Source organism: Eriocheir sinensis, chromosome 45, assembly GCF_024679095.1.
Source record: "Eriocheir sinensis breed Jianghai 21 chromosome 45, ASM2467909v1, whole genome shotgun sequence".
Taxonomy (NCBI): Eukaryota; Metazoa; Arthropoda; class Malacostraca; order Decapoda; family Varunidae; genus Eriocheir; species Eriocheir sinensis.
Window position 1 is genome coordinate 13,548,461 of NC_066553.1, and position 20,002 is coordinate 13,568,462.

At 43.4% G+C, this 20,002-nt stretch overlaps 1 protein-coding gene across 1 annotated transcript; it reads right to left on the reverse strand.

The window, feature by feature from the left end:
- Nucleotides 1-7,156: 7,156 nt before the first annotated feature.
- Nucleotides 7,157-10,492, reverse strand: LOC126980801 (uncharacterized). The gene is made up of 2 exons (XM_050831085.1): nt 10,078-10,492; nt 7,157-7,785 (listed from the first exon to the last, which is right to left on the reverse strand). The coding sequence occupies exons 1-2, from the start codon at nt 10,247-10,249 to the stop codon at nt 7,157-7,159; spliced, it is 801 nt and encodes a 266-aa protein (XP_050687042.1). The 5' UTR covers nt 10,250-10,492.
- Between the last annotated feature and the right edge of the window lie 9,510 nt (nt 10,493-20,002).

Consider the following 20,002-nt stretch of genomic DNA (forward strand, 5'->3'; position numbering starts at 1 on the left):
CACCGGGACCTGACTGATGCAGAAATAAGGAAAAGTGAGAAGACTGTGCAACAAGCTCTTGCTGCTTTTCGCTGCTTCACGAATCCCTTCGATGTGGAAATGAAAGAGCTATTGGTTGTTCTGTCGTCGGGTGCCGTAGTCCCTGAGAATATAGCCAGTGATATTTTGCACGCGGAGAAAGCTGGACAGAAAGCACGTGAAGAATTTGTGGCGGCTCGCTTGGAAACTGGGAAAGACTTCTTCCAACCTGTGAAGTCCCTGAAATTGAAGTCATTCGAGGACATCAACAAGAAGGTCAAACTAAACGCAGCACAGAATCGGATGATGCAATACAAGGAACAATCGAACAGCGCCTTCTACTTCTTGGTCCAATCCCAGCAACAGGGAATACAGTTGGATTTGAAAGATCTCATGGCTTACCCTCTGACAACGATACCCTATAGCATCGGACTCCCAGGGCACTTTCTGGTCAAGACTGACAAGTCTAAGGCATTGCACAAACTTTGTGAGAACAAAGAAAGCTTCCCGCTTCCTCCAATCACAGAGACGCTGACCATAGTGGATGGTAATGTGCTGTTCTATTGCCTCACTGAAGTCCCCGGGAATTTCCGACAGATCTGTAGAAAGATATTCAATATGCTGCCAGATGGAGACTGTGTATTCAGCACAGACACATACAAAGAAGTATCCGTCAAGTCAACTGAACGGCGAAGAAGAGGCGTCTCTGAAAAGCTGATCATAGGAGGTCCTTCAACCAAGAAACCAGCCGACTGGAAAGCATTTCTTGCTAACGATGAGAACAAAAACCAACTGATAGATCTACTACTTGCACAGTGGAGCACTGAGGAGTATGCAGCAGACATGAGCGGGAAAGAACTGACGTTCTTTGCCCATGGTAAAGCTTACCTTCTCTCCTCCACAGACGGAAAGAATGTCACCGTAACAGAAATAGTCGACTTGCACTCAGAACAAGAAGAAACCGACACGAGGATCATTCTGTACATCGAGTACGCGGAAAGACAAGGACACAAATATGCCAGAGTCAAGAGCCCAGACAGTGATATTCTTTTCCTGCTACTCCACTATGCAAGGAGTTTCCAGGATATCGTGGTTCTATTCGACACTGGCACTGGAAACAAACGGCAGATAGTGAACATCACGGACATGGCGCAGGAGTACACACAGACACACTGTACAGCACTGCTCGCATTGCATGCTTTCACTGGCTGTGACACCACAAGTGCACTGAAAGGTCATGGAAAAGTGAAGCCACTCAAAATCATCCAGAAATCACCAGAATATGAACACTCGCTGAGCCAACTTGGGGTTGATTGGTCTGTGTCGGAACAGCTGCATCAAAAACTGGAAGAGTTCACCTGTGCTGTCTACGGAAAACCACGCCTTAGGGATGTGAACGTTGTCCGGTACACAAAAATCAATGACGTCTGCTCTAAAGGAGGGGTAGAATCTTTGAAAAATGTAGATATGTCATCACTCCCTCCTTGTAAGAAAACACTCAGAGAACATGTCAACCGAGTAAACTACCAAGTCGCAATATGGCGGTCGGCACATCAACCAAACCCAGACATCCCAGATCCAGAACAACATGGATGGAGATTGGTACATGGGCATCTGCAACCAGTTTGGTTCCAAGGAGAGGATATTCCTGCTCAGCTGGCTGATGTTCGTCTACAAACTGGGGATGATAGTGAAGATGATGATGACAACGTTGAAGACGTCGATGACGTGAACTCGGACCTTGATGTGTCGGACAATGACGAAGACTAAACGCAATTGGACATACATGGCTAGTGTCATATCACAAAATCTTGAAAAGTGTTTAAAGTTGAAAATACCATTACTCTTAACTTCATTAAGAACCACTGTCAATTGCAAAAAATTGTGTCGAAACGGAGTGTTCACTTCTTGTTTTTGTAATCGGGTACGAGTGTTTTTTTTTTGTGTGATGAGTATTGTATACGAGTTATACATGTGATACAGCATTTTAAAGGGCAGTTCTTCTTCTTTAAGTTTTAAAATTAAAAACAAATGATGTTTCTTTGTCCAATTCAAGCATTGTAATGTCATATAGAATATGGTGGGAAAATTTAACACAGATCTGGAGAAATTGTTTCAAAATGGCGGGTACCCGCACACAAATGATCTTGCAGTTACAATAAATGTTTACAACCTCTAAATATCATACATCATTGTAAGGAGTACTCAATTCTCTTTAATTTGACACCATAACCATGTTTATACAATAAATACAAGTGGAGTAATAGCAAAGAGAAAATATAGAAAATATCGAGTCGCGGAACTGACGCAATTTGCCCGATTTTGGGTACCCTCACATATCGGCCCACCACACACAGTGGATCCCAACTTTTTTCCTGTTAAGTCTCGATTTTGTGTTCAGGACATGATAAGGCTTCAGAAAAACATAGTGAAGTCAAGTTGTGGGGGGGGTGCACGAGCGCCTATTCTGGCCCACCGCCGACACATTACGCGGTTTCGCCGCGCGGCGAAACCGCGCGGTGGGGAAGGGCGGCAGCGCCGCTGAACAAGTACCATGTCAGACTGCGCGGTTCTGCCGCTCAGTCTTCCTCCAGCAGCCATGCTGTCGCTCAAGGTTGCGGTTGCTTGTGTCCTAGAGGCAGAAGGATTACTTAAAGAGCCCACATGTCGGAGGAGTTGGGTTCACCCTTTTCATGCTGAAAGTGAAAGTAGTGAAAAGTTTGAGAAGTTCTATGAAAGTATAAGGAACTATGATGAAAAGTTCTTTAACTATTACCGCATGACCAAGGCTTCATTTGATGAATTACTGCAGATTCTCAGGCCCCACATCTCCAAACAAAACACCCGGTTCAGGAGGGCAATATCTGCAGAGGAACGATTGACAATTACACTAAGGTGAGTAAAATGGTAATGTTATAGAAAGATTTATTTGTGCTGCAAAAAAGTTTTGTAATGTTATGGTAGCTAAGATATATCAATAAAATAATATTCCGATATCCGATATTGAAATGTCAAGAAATCTTCCTTTTAAAGCAGCTAAGCATATACTGTTCTTTCTCGAAACTGAAAAAAAAGTAATAAAAAGGCATTCCATTATTTAAGCAGCTAGATATTCAGTATTTGTTGAGAGTTTTTGAGGATTTGAATAATTTAAAGATGTGTAAATGTTGTGAGAGCATAGCTAGTGTCTTTTGGTTCTGATTGGGCAGGAGTTTGATTTTGCACAGGAGATGGTGACTGTATGGAGCATGTTTGTACAGAAAATGGTGTTTCTGTGGGAGAAGGTGCCGGCAGTGGACGTCCACGGACATGGGGCGGATGTCTATTCACCTTCCATTTGTCATCCACAAGTATCCGCTCTATCCGTCTACAGTCCTTTGGTCGTCCGAGGTGGAATAAATGAGAAATTCGGAATCGCTCCATTAGATTTATATTTTACGGTAAACATACAGATGATTTTGACTATAAGTTTTTTGATAGAAGGAATTTTGAACGGCCGGACATAATGGACACTTGGTGGATACTAGTCCTTTCACCTTCCATTCATCATCCACAGGTGTCCGCTCTATCCGTCTACAGTCCTTTGTTCGTCCGAGGCGGATAATAGAGAAATGTGGATTTACTGCATTAAAATTTATACTTTACGGTAAACATAAATATGATATTGACTATGAAATTGTTGATAGAAGAAATTTGGAATGACCGGACATGATGGACACTTGGTGGATACTAGTCCTTTCACCTTCCATTCATCATCCACAGGTGTCCGCTCTATCCGTTTACAGTCCTTTGTACGTCCGAGGCGGATAGTAGAGAAATGTGGACTTAATAAAATTTATACTTTACGGTAAACATACATATGATATTGACGTACTATGAAAATGTTGATAGAAGAAATTTGGAATGGCCGGACATGATGGACTCTTGGTGGACGCTAGTCCTTGCAGCATCTTTACAGCGTTTGCATAGTCTGCGGCCGACGGTGTCGACATGTACGAACAAGGGACGGATATCGAGGGAAGGTGGGTACGTGGGAACCACAGAGTTTTTATTTTTGAGGGAAAAATGTTAAGTAGGTGATTCATGTTTGCCTATGGACGGGAAAGGAATGACCGCGCCACCGCGACCTTCCTGACCTCCGAGGGTTGCTGGCGTCACCCATCTAAGCCAGTCATAACAAGGGGCCCCATGGGTGAGCCATGCAGCTCTCTCTCTCTCTCTCTCTCTCTCTCGCTCTCTCTCTCTCTCCTTCACTTATTGTTTCTTCCAAATTCACAAATACGTTTTCGATCAAAATAATGGTATTCTACCACTATGTCGCGTTCACCGAATTCATAATTTATTATATACATATGCATTGAGAGAGAGAGAGAGAGAGAGAGAGAGAGAGAGAGAGAGAGAGAGAGAGAGAGAGAGAGAGAGAGAGAGAGAGAGAGAGAGAGAGAGATGGGATATGGGAGCAGAAGAGGTGTGTGTGTGTGTGTGTGTGTGTGTATTTACCTAGTTGTGATTTACGCGAGGGAGTAATCTCATGGCCCGTCTCTACAACAGCAGTAACTGCGTTATTCAATCTTACTACTACTACTGTACTATGTATGATGTATATTTCCTATGTATTGATATATATTCATCACGTGGTTTGTCCCACCACGTGTTCTCTAGCTAAGCCTCGCCTTGCCACACCTGGGTCACCTCACCTCACTTTAATGACCTCCCTTGAGATTGCATCCTCGCCCTACCCTAATTCCTTCCCATGCCTTCCTCCCCCCATCGGGGCAGAACTCACCCAGCATTCACGGAGAGCGTATCACCTCTCCTCTCTCGGAACCTGTATATACATGTACATATTTATCCACGAAGTATATTTACGGAACTAAGGCAGCGACTTCAACACTACTACACAATACTGTGGCCCCCCCAACACTATTAAATTGGAGGCAACAGTACACTACTACTACTACTACTACAAGGTCAAGGCAGGTCGCAACATCTCGGCCTCGGTGGACCGTGCGTGGCGCCGGCCGTTTAAGTTTGCATCAGTCAAGTTCAGGCCATATCACAAGCCAGACGTTCCCTCTCCTTATCATCGGTACGTATAGCTTTGTGTGTGTGTGTGTGTGTGTGTGTGTGTGTGTGTGTGTGTGTGTGTGTGTGTGTGTGTGTGTGTGTGTGTGTTTTGTTTGTTTGTTTGTTTGTTTGTTTGTTTGTGTGTGTGTGTGTGTGTGTGTGTGTGTGTGTGTGTGTGTGTGTGTGTGTGTGTTTGTTTGTTTGTTTGTTTGTTTGTGTGTGTGTGTGTGTGTGTGTGTGTGTGTGTGTGTGTGTGTGACAAACAAAACAGCAGAAGTAATATTAAGATTAGATGCATGCAATTAAATCTCTCCCTTTATGTTTTGCAGATCTTGGCTAAACACTCACACTTCTTCGATGGGAAGGCCAACACTGAGCCACACAAATCCCACAGGATGGCACTGAGGAAGGCCTTTTTGCAACTGTGCTCCAAGCCAAATGCTGGGACGAAGCGTGGCTTGACACATTGCATTCGACAGCTTATCCACAAGTTAGCCCCCAGAAGTGTCTGGGTGCACTACTGTCTCAAGGGGCACTCGCCAAGAAAACGTAGCATGGAAGACGAACTTCATCGCTTCGTCAGAATCATCATGGTAGTTGTGATGAAGATTTGGGGGGTGGACGAGAATGTCGCCTCCACACACCTTGCCGAGGCGTTGCGGAAAGAAAGCGACCGAGCTGGCTTCCGTTTAACGCCTCGGGCAAAGAAAACACGAGGTGGACGAAATGGTGAACCAAACGCTGTTACAGACAACATACGTGATGACATTGCTATTGCCTCAAACAGCACAGATACCACTATATCTAGAGGTTCTCCAAGTAATTTAGATAAGGGCCCATGTGACTCAGATGGAGACGTAGACAGTATTGTAGCAAACAGTGACAGCGACAGGAGTGGTGTATCGGATGCAAACTCGACGCTTTCTGATGATGAATAAATGTATTAAGTCCTAATGTATCAGTAATCTCGGGTACTGCAATGACATAATGTTTAATTCTTCCTTATTCACATATTTCTCACTTCCTCTGCCTCTTTTTTTCTTTTACTAACACATTCTATATAACTAACATACTAACCGCCAGTATCGCTCTGGCATACTAACGTTCATACTAACCTTTAATGGCATCTATGTCAATGCAGTTATAGCGATGTTGTGTAATTTCTAGTATGGTAAAGTTACTGCATCTTTTTGTGACAATAAAGAAAAATATAGTTTTAATCAGTTTCAATTCCAATAATTATCAAAGTGAGCTAGATATTATTATTATTATTATTATTATTATTATTATTATTATTATTATTATTATTGTTATTATTATTATTATTATTATTATTATTATTATTATTATTATTATTTGCATTATGTCAACAAACTTTGTAGCATGACTGCAACTGGAATTGGTGTCTAACCTTTAAGAGGTCTCATCAATATAAGACTTTAGTTGATAAAGTATTCCCATTATGAAATAAACTATAAGTGAAATATTTTTACTTTTTGTTATATTTTAAGTGGAATATCTTATACTTTATTTTATTTACGGATGTAGTGGATGAGTTTCTAGTGATTGGAATACAAATACCAGTTGTAAGTTAAATGTTATAGACTAACAACCTAAAAACATAGATTATGATTTACACAGACTACATGCTGAAACTATAGCTTACACAGTAAAAATTTAAAATAAATTACACGGTTAGCCTAGACCTTGACTGATCAGGGATTAGTGGATATTGCGGATATTCCAGACAAAGGCGGATGTACCGGATCCTAGACGGATCCGTCATCAGGCGGACGTTGAGGCAGCTAGGTGGAAACATACGCATACGGCTGTTGTGGACGCTAGAAGGATCCGGGAACAGGCGGATAGTGCGGCCGCTAGGCGGATTCAGACTCAGGAGGATATTCCGGATTCTAGACGGATTAAGAGACAGGCGGACATTGTGGACAAAGGATGGATAATGTGGACAAAAAAAGGTCCCGTCCGTACCGTCCACATTTGTCGAATCATGTCCGCACAGGAGGACAAACCGGATGTATGAAGGATATCCATCGGACATCCGTTTGTCGGCTTAATTTGTGCAGGAGATGGTATTTGTGCAGGCGATGATATCTGCATGTGTTGTGATGGTGTCAACACATGAAGTGGTCCCTGTGCAGGATGAGGTGAAAAATGTGGTAGTGTAGTGTGTTTGTCCTGGTTGCATGTTTTGTGTATGTTTTGTTCGTCTTATATTTTCAAAAAACTGAAGATTCATTATTTTGAAATTAAATTTATCAGCAGCATTAAGTTGTTTATAGTCAGGCAGAAGGGAAAATAAAAATGCTTTGTCTACATCCATTTCGTCCTGCTTGGAGGTGTCACTCAGTTTCTTCAGTAGCTCATTCTGGAAAGGGGTGATGCTAGCTTTGGCACGCTGGCGGTACTTAGTTTGTGGAACATAACTGAGGGCACTAGCGGCATGACTTTCTTCTGTGTCATCTTCCACATTTCTTACTGCCTCCTGATGTTTTTCTTCATCGACCTCTTCTTCCACGTTTCCTGAAGTTTTTCGCTTTTCTAGGGTTTGCAGTAGAAAACTGAGTGCGTCTGCATAAATATATTTCTTCTTTTTGGCTGCAGGATCACCACTTTTGCCCTGCTTTTCATGTTTCACAAAGCTGTCTCTGATGTTTTTCCACTTGTCCTTCATGTCCTTTACTGTGAAAAGCAGAAAACAACAGAGCATAAGTAATGCAGTGGCAAAGTATTCCATTTATTTATTTATTGATTTATATATATATTATATATATATATATATATATATATATATATATATATATATATATATATATATATATATATACACACACACACACACACACACACACACACACACACACACACACACACACTAAGTAAATAAATAAATAAATAATTATATATATATATATATATATATATATATATATATATATATATATATATATATATATATATATATATATATATATATATATATATATATATATATATAAGGAAGCGGTAAAGGAAGCGGTGTAATTTTTCTAGAGTCAAACTCCTCTACATTAAAATAATACTAACGCGAAGTTTTCTTTTCTGCTATTAGCGTTGATACATTTCGCGATATCTCATTTACTATTCAAGGTACTAAAATTCTGAAACTACCCTCGGAAAGAACATAAAATGCTCTATTAGAATAATAAGAATTAGAATAATAAGAAATTTGCTACTCTATATTATTGTGGTAATAATTATAAAGAATCATGATTAGGCTTTTTATATATGCGTAATTCCATATTTAATAATAATATTTATTATATATAGTTCGTAGCCTATTAATTTACCATATTACCTTATACTAGCACAATTTATATTTAAAGGTACATTGATCTTGGAAAGAACAGGTAAAACTCTAATAGGCTGTCTATGTTAATGAAGTTTGTGGCGAATTAGAAGCTTAATAACAATAATTATAAATAAATCGTAGCCTAATTTTTTTTTTTTAAGCATATACCTTCAAATCTTGCTTTTTTTTTTAATTTGTTATTGCAAAGTGAACATTTGCTACAAGCTCAAACATACATATTATTATAACCTATTGTTTCTATTCTATTGTTTTCATCGAATAAGTAAATTAAGAAAATGCAAACTTTAGCCAATACATTTCTTTTCTGCAGGTATCTCTCTACTGGAAGTTCCTTCTCAAGCCTTCAGTTTGAGTTCTACGTTGGAAGATCTACCATTGCAATGGTTGTCAAGGAAACCTGTCAAGCTATTTGGACTCACATTAAAGAAATGGAAATGCCAGAACCCACAGAGGAAACGTGGTTGGACATTGCCAATCAGTTTTATGTTAAAACAGACTTTCCTAACTGTGTGGGTGCCATAGATGGCAAACATGTAAGATGCATTAACCCCCTTGAAGCAGGATCAAATTTCTTTAACTACAAGAAATTTTTTTCTGTGGTGCTGATGGCAGTTGCAGATGCAGACCAACGTTTCGTTGTCATAAACGTTGGTGCTTATGGAAAGGAAGGAGATTCTACAGTGTTTCGTGACAGTCCTCTTGGGAAAAAATTGTACAATAACACTTTAAATTTACCTCCTCCTCGTTGTTTGCCAAACGCCAATGAAATTCCCCAGCCTTTTGTCATGGTTGGAGATGAAGCATTTAGGCTTTCTACCAATCTTCTGCGACCATATCCATCTCGTGAATTAAATGCAATAAAAAGAGTGTTCAATTACAGACTTTCTAGGTGCAGACGTAGTGTTGAGTGTGCTTTTGGGATTTTGGCAAATAAGTGGAGGATTTTTCACACTCCTTTGCTAGTGCAACCAGATTTCATTTATGAAATAGTTAAAGCTTGTTGCATTCTGCACAACTTTGTTAGAAAGAGAGATGGATTTAACTTTGAAGATGGTGAAACATATCCATGTGTGGATGTAAACGACTTTGGACCTTTCCCACGGGGCAGAGGGTTAGCAACTAGAGATTGCTTTGCTGAATATTTCATGGGTCCTGGGGCAGTGCATTTCCAGAAGAATCACATGTACTAAACTATAATGTCTTTTGTGTATGGTAATCAATGTATATATATATATATATATATATATATATATATATATATATATATATATATATATATATATATATACACACACACACACACACACACACACACACACACACACACACACGAGTAGAGAGAGAGAGAGAGAGAGAGAGAGAGAGAGAGAGAGAGAGAGAGAGAGAGAGAGAGAGAGAGAGAGAGAGAGAGAGAGAGAGAGAGATTTTCTTTTTTTACTTAAGTTTTTTCTTCTTTTTTCTACTACGTACTACTTCTGGTTCTGCTGCTGCTGCTGCTTGTGCTGTTTCTACTGATGCTACTACTGTTATGACAACAACAACTTATATTACTAAAAATAATATGTACCTAATGGAATGTCTTAGTAGTTATAGGAAATAAATAAGAAGAAATATTGTCTTACCTTTCACATCTCTCCCCAGTAGATCCAGATCATGCCAGTCACTGTACATTATTTCTCCTATCTCCAACCATGCCTTTTCTTTCTTGTTTTTATCAGAATAATCTTTGGCACTCTTCTCCCACAAAGCTGGCCTCTCTTGAACACATTGAATAAACAAGTCGATGTCAAACATGATGATACATCGACCGCGCGGCAAAACCGTCTAGTGTGACCGCATGCACTGAACTGTGTGTGTTTTGTCAACAAACGCGGCAGGAAGCGGCCGCGCGGCAGGGCGGTTCTGCCGCAGCATGTTTCCGTGTTTCGCGGCGCCGCGCGGCTAGTGTGACACCTCCAATTTGTTTGTGTGTGTTGTCCAAAAAGCGGCGAAACCGCGCGGCGAAACCGCGCGGCAAAACCGCGTAATGTGTCACCGGCTTAATACAGACTCAGTGTATACGCCACCACACACCACACAAACTCATAGAGACACGCAAACACAGTGTGACACCCCACTGGGATTACTAGCTGCCCCCTGGATTAACCACCGCCTCCTGGATCTACCACCGCCCTCTTGGATTACCTTACTCTCTTGTGGATCTTTGTGTACAGTGCAGTGTGTCCAGTAACAGTTCAGTGCAGCACGTCCTCAGCAACAGTTAGTGTCACAGTGTTACCTACTAGGCGTACAGTGTTGTGTTACAGTGCCTTTTTGAACACTGGTTCACTCCCCGAGCCACAGAGGCCCCTGGCACGTGCCAGCGCCTATAGTACACGCAGTTCGTTGTACTCTCACGAACTGCCGTGGCACCTGGCACATGTCAGCGCCCCTCACTTTTCAACCGGCTGTGGCCCGTGGCACGCTGGCAGCTAGCGCCTTCACACGCAGTTCCCTTGATGCACTTTCTGACTGCCGTGGCCCCCGGCGCGTTTACGCCAGTGCCTGTTGCCCATCTCCACGCCGCTCGACTACACCATAATTGACGACGACATGCAACTCTTACTCTACTACGGCGGCGTCCTTCAGAGCACCACTCTTCTGTTCAGGACCAGTCTACGTGGTTCGCGATTTAGGAGTGCGGATTTAAGCCTTCCAGGATCTATTAAACAGTCAACCACTCAACTCACCCCAGGTCAACTCACGCAGCCCACCTCACGCAGCCCAACTCACGCAACCCAACTCACGCAACCCAACTCACGCTGCTCAACTCCTCGCTGCTCAACTCCTCGCTGCTCAACTCCTCGCTGCTCAACTCCTCGCTGCTCAACTCCTCGCTGCTCAACTCCTCGCTGCTCAACTCCTCGCTGCTCAACTCTTCGCTGCTCAACTCTTCGCTGCTCAACTCCTCGCTGCTCAACTCCTCGCTGCTCAACTCCTCGCTGCTCAACTCCTCGCTGCTCAACTCCTCGCTGCTCAACTCCTCGCTGCTCAACCCCTCGCTGCTCAACCCCTCGCTGCTCAACCCCTCGCTGCTCAACTCATCGCTGCTCAACACTTCAGCTCGACTTACCGTAGCTGTCCTCATTGCGCTACTCATCTCAGCTCGACTCACCGTAGCTGTCCCCTACGCGCTACTCACCTCAGCTCGACTCACCGTTGCTGTTGTCACCGCATTACTCACTCCAGCTCGACTCACCGTAGCTGTTGTCACCGCATTAGTCACTCCAGCTCGACTCACCGTAGCTGTTGTCACCGCATTAGTCACTCCAGCTCGACTCACCGTAGCTGTTATCACCGCATTACTCACTCCAGCTCGACTTACTGTAGCTGTTGTCACTGCACTACTCGCCCCAGCTCGACTCACCGTAGCTGAACTCTCCTCAACTCAACTCAGCGCAACTCACCGCGCAACACTTCACACTGCAACGCATCACCGTCTGCCACAGCGCCCCCGCACCAGGGAATATTTCTTTCCTCCTTCCTCGTCACTGGGGGGGAGTACTTGTAGCAGCCACCGTTGAAGCGGTCGCGTGCTCTCCTCCAGTGAGAGAGAAAAATGTGGCGCTGCAGCACAGACTCCAATGTTCATTTTTACTTTGTGTTAATGTTTTCGTTCGTGCTCCTGTTTCCCTGTTTCTTGTGCGTCTAATTGTTTATCTCTTGTTACTTGTTTATCTTCTACTGTCCTTCCTCGTCCTGCTGTACATTCCTTTTACACATTGTTCCACACACACACATCAACACTTATGTCATCCACACAGTACAACATTCACAAACGCATACCCACACAAACACCTTTTCTTAGTGTCTTGTCTGTGTCAATGACGTGTATGATGTTTGCCGAATAAAGCAACCCTGGCGGATATGACTATCTCTATCCGTGAACCGATTAGCACTTAGAACACTCGCTACCACCAACACGATCAAGTCCATCTGGCCCGGTTTCACTTCACCCGCGCCAGCCCCATGGCCCACCTCCTCTCCCTCACGGCGGTCATCTTGGGACGCCATGATGACTCAGCGAGCCTCACCGTTCACTGTTCACTTATACCCACTCCTTTGACACCAATTGTTACGCCACTCCCCACCACACACCAACCACGAGCAGCCAGTCACCGACAGCGGCCCACAGAACCCCGAGGAGAGTACACTGGAGGCCGGGGCACAAGGAAAACGAGAGTTCAACACTAGTTACTCTTTTAATGACTGGTTCCTCACATAGTACAGTGGTTCTCAAGGGCACAGAACAAGTTAATGAGGCACACAGAAGCACGACAGTCACGCACACGGCTCTCAGCAGCAGGCACTCCCTTGAGCACACCGACTCGCCCAGACACGCGTCTCCCTGTCTCCGCGTCTCGCACGCAACTCTCCCGGCGGTAGGGGTGGGCCGGTACTAACGCTACCAGCTAAACGGTACGGTACCGGTACCAGATTGCTCGGTACCGGTACCGGTACCAGTTTGCTCGGTACCGGTACCAGATTGCTCGGATTTATTTATTGGATTTGATAATTTTTCATGTCCGATTTTTTTTTTAGGTTGCTAATAAATATTGTTATTGTTATTAGACTATGATCGAGTACATCCATAATAACAATACATGCTATTTTTTATCGAAAAAATATATATTCACTTCATTCAGAGAGAGAGAGAGAGAGAGAGAGAGAGAGAGAGAGAGAGATCATCACTCAGTGAGTGGATATCTAGGTGATATGGGTACTCGATCATAGTCTAATAACAATAACTATTTATTAGCAACCTAAAAAAGAAAAGAATCGGACATCAAGAATTATCCAATAAATCCAATAAATAAATAAAATAATAAAATAATGGAAACGGGAGCTGTGATGGAAACGAAAAGCAGGACAAAATGGTGGGAACTTGAGAGGTCACCGAGGCCGTGACTCAGCGTCTCCACACAGGGCTCATACCGGGTGATACCGCATGGAGACGGCCGGGCGAGCGCCGAGCGTCAGTAAGATCCAAACGGTACCGGTACTAGCGGCAATGCTCAGTGCCGAGTGATCATGAGGCTTTGTTATTGTTATTTGACTATGATCGAGTACATCCATAATAACTATACATGCTATTTTTTTATCGAAAAAATAAATATTCACTTCATTCAGAGAGAGAGAGAGAGAGAGAGAGAGAGAGAGAGAGAGAGAGAGAGAGAGAGAGAGAGAGAGAGTTTTCTTTACAGGAAATTTATTTGGAAATTTCATCAGAAGTCATTAAGATAAAAATACTCCTTCGGGTACCGGTACCGGTACCGATACTAACGGTACCTACGTTTTCGGTACCGGTACTACCGGTACTCAAATTAACGGTACTTTGCCATCCCTACCCGGCGGCCAGTGCCCGCTCTCCGGGCTCACCTCTGTCTCTCGTCTCCATAACCCTTGCATCTAAGTTAACATTGCATCATGCTACCCATGATTTCATCACATTACACATGCAATCACACACATACAACACAAACAAACACGCAAGCACATCCACTGGTGTAACAATATAATTCATAGACACATAATGGACCACTTTGATAGGCAAAACATACTGACTGACAGTCAGCACGGCTTTCGGCCCAAACGTTCGTACGAGACTCAATGACTTGTGACCACACACGACATTTTGCAGTCCCTTAACAACCCCAAAATTAGACAAGTTGACGCCATAATACTTGACTTTGCCAAAGCCTTCGACAAAGTTCCCCACCAAAGACTGTTAGCTAAATTATAATACTATGGCATACGAGGACAACTTTCTAACTAGATTACCACGTTTTTGACTACCCACAAGCAGAGTTGCTCTTGATGGTAGTCAATCCTCATTTATTCCTGTAACTTCTGAGGTACCTCAAGGCACCGTCTTGGGCCCCCTTCTTTTCCTTTTTTACATTAATGATCTCCCACTATCACTTACCTCTACTACTAGACTTTTTGCAGATGACAACTTAGTTTATCAACCCATTTAGATAGGGATGACTGTCTTCGACTACAAAACGATTTAGCTGCACTTGAAGACCGGGAAGCCAAGTGGCAGATGACGTTTAGACCAGACAAATGCCATCACATCCGTTTCACCTATTCCCGTCATTTATAAACTCCATGACACAAACCTGAACACTGTCTTTTCACACAGATACTTGGGCGTACACATCTCAGCAGACATGCAATGGAGCACACACGTGAGCAGCATCAGGGCCAAAGCTCACAGAGCCCTGGGGTTCCTGCGTAGGAACTTTAGCAGGTGTAAAACAAACATCATAATTCTTGCATATAACACACTCGTTCACACATAGAATATTGTGACACCGTCTGGGACCCACACAATAACAATAACATAAATAAATTAGAGGCCATACAAAACAAAGCTGCAAGATGGGCCAGACGTGATTACAGACACACCACATCAGTTCCTTTGCTTAAACAAGACATAAAACTAGACCCATTAGCAACACGAGACAAATACACAGACAACAAATACTATATAAAATAACAAACAATTTAGTAGAAGTAAACAAAGACACTTATTTACACCTGACAACTACACGATCCACTAGACTCTAGAGGCAGGCACAACCTTAAATACCACACTTACCAGACTAACACTAGTATATTCAAATATTCATTCTTTCCTAGCAGCATCCAAGATTGGAATCATCTCCCATCTCATGTAGTTAATACTCCCACTCTTGACACATTTAGGAATAGGATCATCAATCATTATCTCCCTAATATTGGCCCTTTACCATATCCCAATACCTTTCCTCATCCTAACCCTTATCGTAATCCTGTCCTCTGCTGGCCCCTTGAATCCCCCTCACAATCACCCGCATATTGTGCCACCCGAGTGGCCCTCTGCGGGTCCCCTAGAAATGAAATGATAAATGAAATGAATATAAATCGTAGGGTGCGGCAATTCCTTCCGGGGTTCAGTAGCTTTTTTTTTTAACATCTCGGCCTACTGGCGCTACGTCAGTAGGCTTTCTTCAGGGGGCTATAGTCTGTTCAGAGCATGAAGTCGGTTCAGGGTGGAGCTGGTATCGTCGTTTACCTCTAGCCATGCTGCCAAATCAACCTTCGCACATGCGTCTGTTATTTCCCATCCATGTGCTATTTGAAAGTGATATTTTATATATTCTGTATATAGTAAAGGAAGTTACATAGTACAATGAGTGTCGATGTTTAGGATTATAACAACGATTTTTATAAATTCTATGACATGTGGCAGGGATTTTTCCCATGTTGCCACGTTTTGTTGTTGTTGTTGTTGGTGGTGGTGGTGGTGGTGGCGTGTGTCCCTTGGGTCCCTCCCCCGGGTAGAGAGGGAGAGAGAGGGAGAGAGAGAGAGATAAACAGGTGGGTTGTGGGTGGGTAGGTAGGGAGACGGTGCTAATCTGATAATTGGCGGTCGAACTGGCAGCGCCGCACTCATGGGAATTCTGGAATCTGCCACACCTTGAACCGAATTCATGCTCTGAACAGACTATAGGTGGTCGGCCCAAGCCCGTCATGGCGCAGGCAATTTTTATAAAGCACCAGTTATGCTTGGCTCATGCTGCCCCCCGGAACTCATTCTTGATTCACTGGACGGTTTCTTCTAGAGTCCGGGTTGATGGGTGGTCTTCAGGACAGCATGTGGGTAGTCTTAGGCCACTCGGCGGTGACTGAAAAATCCCAGGTGGTAGCGCTGGGATTCGAACCGACGTTGTCCATGGCGCCGGTGAATGCGAAGCCCGCACGCTAACCACTCAGCCACCGCCTACAAAAGCTATACTGTGGTAAGTTAATAAAACTGTTAACTCAACTTTGCATTTCATTTCAGTAGCAATATCCTTCCATAAAGCAGCTATATGGCATCCCGATTTCTGTGCATAGGATCACTGGGATCATATATGGCACGTCGTTCTCGTACTAAATTGATCAGGAGGTCCGCTAGCATGGTGCTTACTCCTCGGGTGACTCACCTTGACTGATGAAAAAATGGGTCCAAACCAATCAAGTGACTCTAAATCGTCATGAGTCGTCATGCATGATTTGAATTGACTCGATTCACTTGATGTAAACGGTTACATTGAAATTAGTGTGGCGAATCAAGACGAATCATGAATCGTGTTGATTCTTCATGAATATAATTAATTTGATTCGCTTCGTGTAAACGCAGCCTTATGCCCCTTCCACCCACAAAAATCCTGGCATCGAGCCCCCCCAAACTTTTTTCATGGATCCGCGCCTGGATGCCAACGAAATAAATATTGGTGGAGACGTATCAAACACACACACACACACACACACACACACACACACACACACACACACACACACACACACACACACATAACATATCCGATTCACAGACTCTTCACCTGAAATAAGGATAAGGTAAATCCAGTAACTTGATAGAGTAAGAAACACTCCACCAATCACCACAAGGTATTCCTTGAGAGAGCCTTGAAAGCAGGAAACACAAGACTGTAGGCAGGGACGTCCACTTCCCAGAGAAAAGATGTACCACTGACGTTACCCAAAGTGCACAAAACAAACAAACAGGTGTATGTGTGCCACATGTGGCCTGCAGTTTAGTGCGGCGACTAGCCTGATAGGCGAGCCTCCCATAACACTCTCTGCCAGGGGAGTACCTCTTTGGCCGACTGGTTAAGTAGTGGCTCTCCCGTCTCGCTTTCGCGGGTTCGATCCCGGCGCCGGCAAAACCTTTCCTTGTCTGGATCAATTTCTCGTGTTTCGTTACACGCAGAGGTGGCGTGGGATAGTAGAAAAAGCAAATTCTGGCATTTCACTGGTGGCAAGGCGGTGGGCATCCTCTCCTGTGATTCTTTGTGTCAACCTGAGTGGGTAACGGGTAGAGTGATGGCCCATGCTCCGAAATTCATAGAAAATGGGAAATCTCAACACACAGAAATCAATCTACATAGGAATGGTGGGCCGTGTAGTGCGGCGACTAGCCTGATGGGCGAGCCTCCCATAACTCCCTCTGCCAGGGGGTACCTCTTTGGCCGACTGGTTAATGAGTGGCTCTCCCGTCTCCCTGGTCAAGGGTTCTATCGCCGGCGCCGGCAAAACCTTTCCTTGTCTGGATTAATTTCTCATGTATTTCGTTACACGCAGAGGTCGTGTTGGATAGTAGAAAAGAGCAAATTCTGGCATTTCAGCAAGACATGTTTTTCAAAATGTCCTTATGATTGCAATGGTTAACAAGAACATTAAAACTCTTGGCACAGCATAGTCCCAAAATGTCGGTCATCATCTACATCAAGTGTTGGGCTACAACATACAGCAGCCAAGCTGAAGGGAAGTGAGGCTACATCCACCATCAATGAGTCCCAGGAGTACCAAACAAAGATGCTACATCCCCAACCGTAACCCTTCCATCCCCATGCACTAATGCCACACACCACTACAGGGATGAGGGCTAGGGATACACTAATACCACACCACTACAGGGATGAGAGTTAGGAATACACTAATGCCACACACCACTACAGGGATGATGGCTAGGAATACACTAATACCACACCACTACAGGGATGAGGGTTAGGAATACACTAATGCCACACACCACTACAGGGATGAGGGTTAGGAATACACTAATGCCACACACCACTACAGGGATGAGGGTTAGGAATACACTAATGCCACACAACACTACAGGGATGAGGGTTAGGAATACACTAATGCCACACACCACTACAGGGATGAGGGTTAGGGATGCACTAATGCCACACACCACTACAGGGATGAGGGTTAGGAATACCCTAATGCCACACACCACTACAGGGATGAGGGTTAGGAATACACTAATGCCACACACCACTACAGGGATGAGGGCTAGGGATACACCAACAAAGATGCAATGCATAGAATGTTCAATTTTATTATGCAATGTATAATAAAATCGAAGGGTAAAGTGGGGTAAGTTGCCCCCCTCAAGAGAGATTGCCTGTTGTAACCACATTTTTTGCAATAAAATTTTGAAAAAAAGTTCTGTTTTAAGCTTAGGCTAAGGTCTATCTATGGTATATATTATATTCACTCATTATGATTTACACTTTATTATAATGACAATTTAAAAAAAAATAATAAAGGGGGCTTCTTACCCCGCATGTGGGGTAGAACGCCCACTGGGTAGGCCTTTTACCCCACTTTGGTTTACAATAATAAAACACACAAAAACGTAAGGAAAATATTTTTTTCACATTATAAAAATATAATATGTATTCCCTTTCTGAAAACTATACCCTATAAATCTCTCATGATGTAAAATATAGGAACACAATCAAATTTGTGTCTCCTAATGAACAGAATGTAAAACTAAACAATTAATTAGCTTTCTAAAAGGTATCCCCTTCTTTTAGACTAGTAATATTACTTTTATTTTTTTTTACAACAAAGGAGGCAGCTTAAGGGCACACACAAAAAAGAAAACAATAATAAAAAAGCCCGCTACTCGCTGTTCCCAAAATATAAGCAAAAGAGGTGTCCAAAAGCAAGGTCAAATACGGGAGGAGAGATGTCCTGATACCCTCCTCTTGAAAGAGTTCAAGTCGTAGGCAGGAGGAAATACAGATGAAGGAAGATTGTTCCAGAGTTTACCAGCGTGAGGGATGAAAGAGTGAAGATGCTGGTTAACTCTTGCATAAGGGGATTGGACAGTATAGGGATGAGCATGAGTAGAAAGTCGAGTGCAGGGGGGGAGGGGGGGGAGGCATGCAGTTAGCAAGTTCAGAAGAGCAGTCAGCGTGGAAATATCGATAGAAGATAGAAAGAGAGGCAACATTGCGGCGGAATTTAAGAGGTAGAAGACTATCAGTATGAGGAGGAGAGCTGATGACACGAAGAGCCTTAGCCTCCACTCTGTCCAGAAGAGCTGTGTGAGTGGAGCCCCCCACACATGAGATGCATACTCCATACGAGGGCGGACAAGGCCCCTGTATATGGACAGCCTCGAGGAAGCTGATTTAGTAAGAGATGAGATATGAAGTTTCCAGTTGAGATTTTGAGTTAAGGATAGACCGAGGATGTTTAGTGTTGAGGAAGGTGATAGCCGGGTGTTGTCAAAGAATAGGGGATAGTTGTTTGGAAGATTGTGTCGAGTGGATAGGTGGAGAAACTGTGTTTTTGAGGCGTTGAAGGACATCAGGTTCTTCTTGCCCCAATCCGAAATAATAGTAAGGTCTGAGGCTAAGCCTTGAGTCGTTAAGTTCTTGTAGGGTGGGTCTTCTATTAAAAGAAGTTGAGTAATGCAGAGTGGAATCATCGGCGTAGGAATGGATAGGACAGTTCGTTTTGGAAAGATCATCATCAATGAACAACAGAAAAAGAGTGGGAGATAGGACAGAACCCTGTGGGACACCACTGTTAATAGATTTAGGGGAAGAACAGTGACCGTCTACCACGGCAGAAATAGAACGGCCAGAAAGGAAACTGGAGATAAAGGTACAGAGAGAAGGATAGAAACCGTAGGAGGGTAGTTTGGAAAGCAAA

Coding starts and splice junctions, on each gene's coding strand:
- LOC126980801 (XM_050831085.1), bottom strand. CDS start 10,249: ATGTTTGACATCGACTTGTTTATTCAATGTGTTCAAGAGAGGCCAGCT. Junction 7,786..10,077: donor ACTGGGGAGAGATGTGAAAG/GTAAGACAATAT, acceptor TGCTTTTCACAG/TAAAGGACATGAAGGACAAG.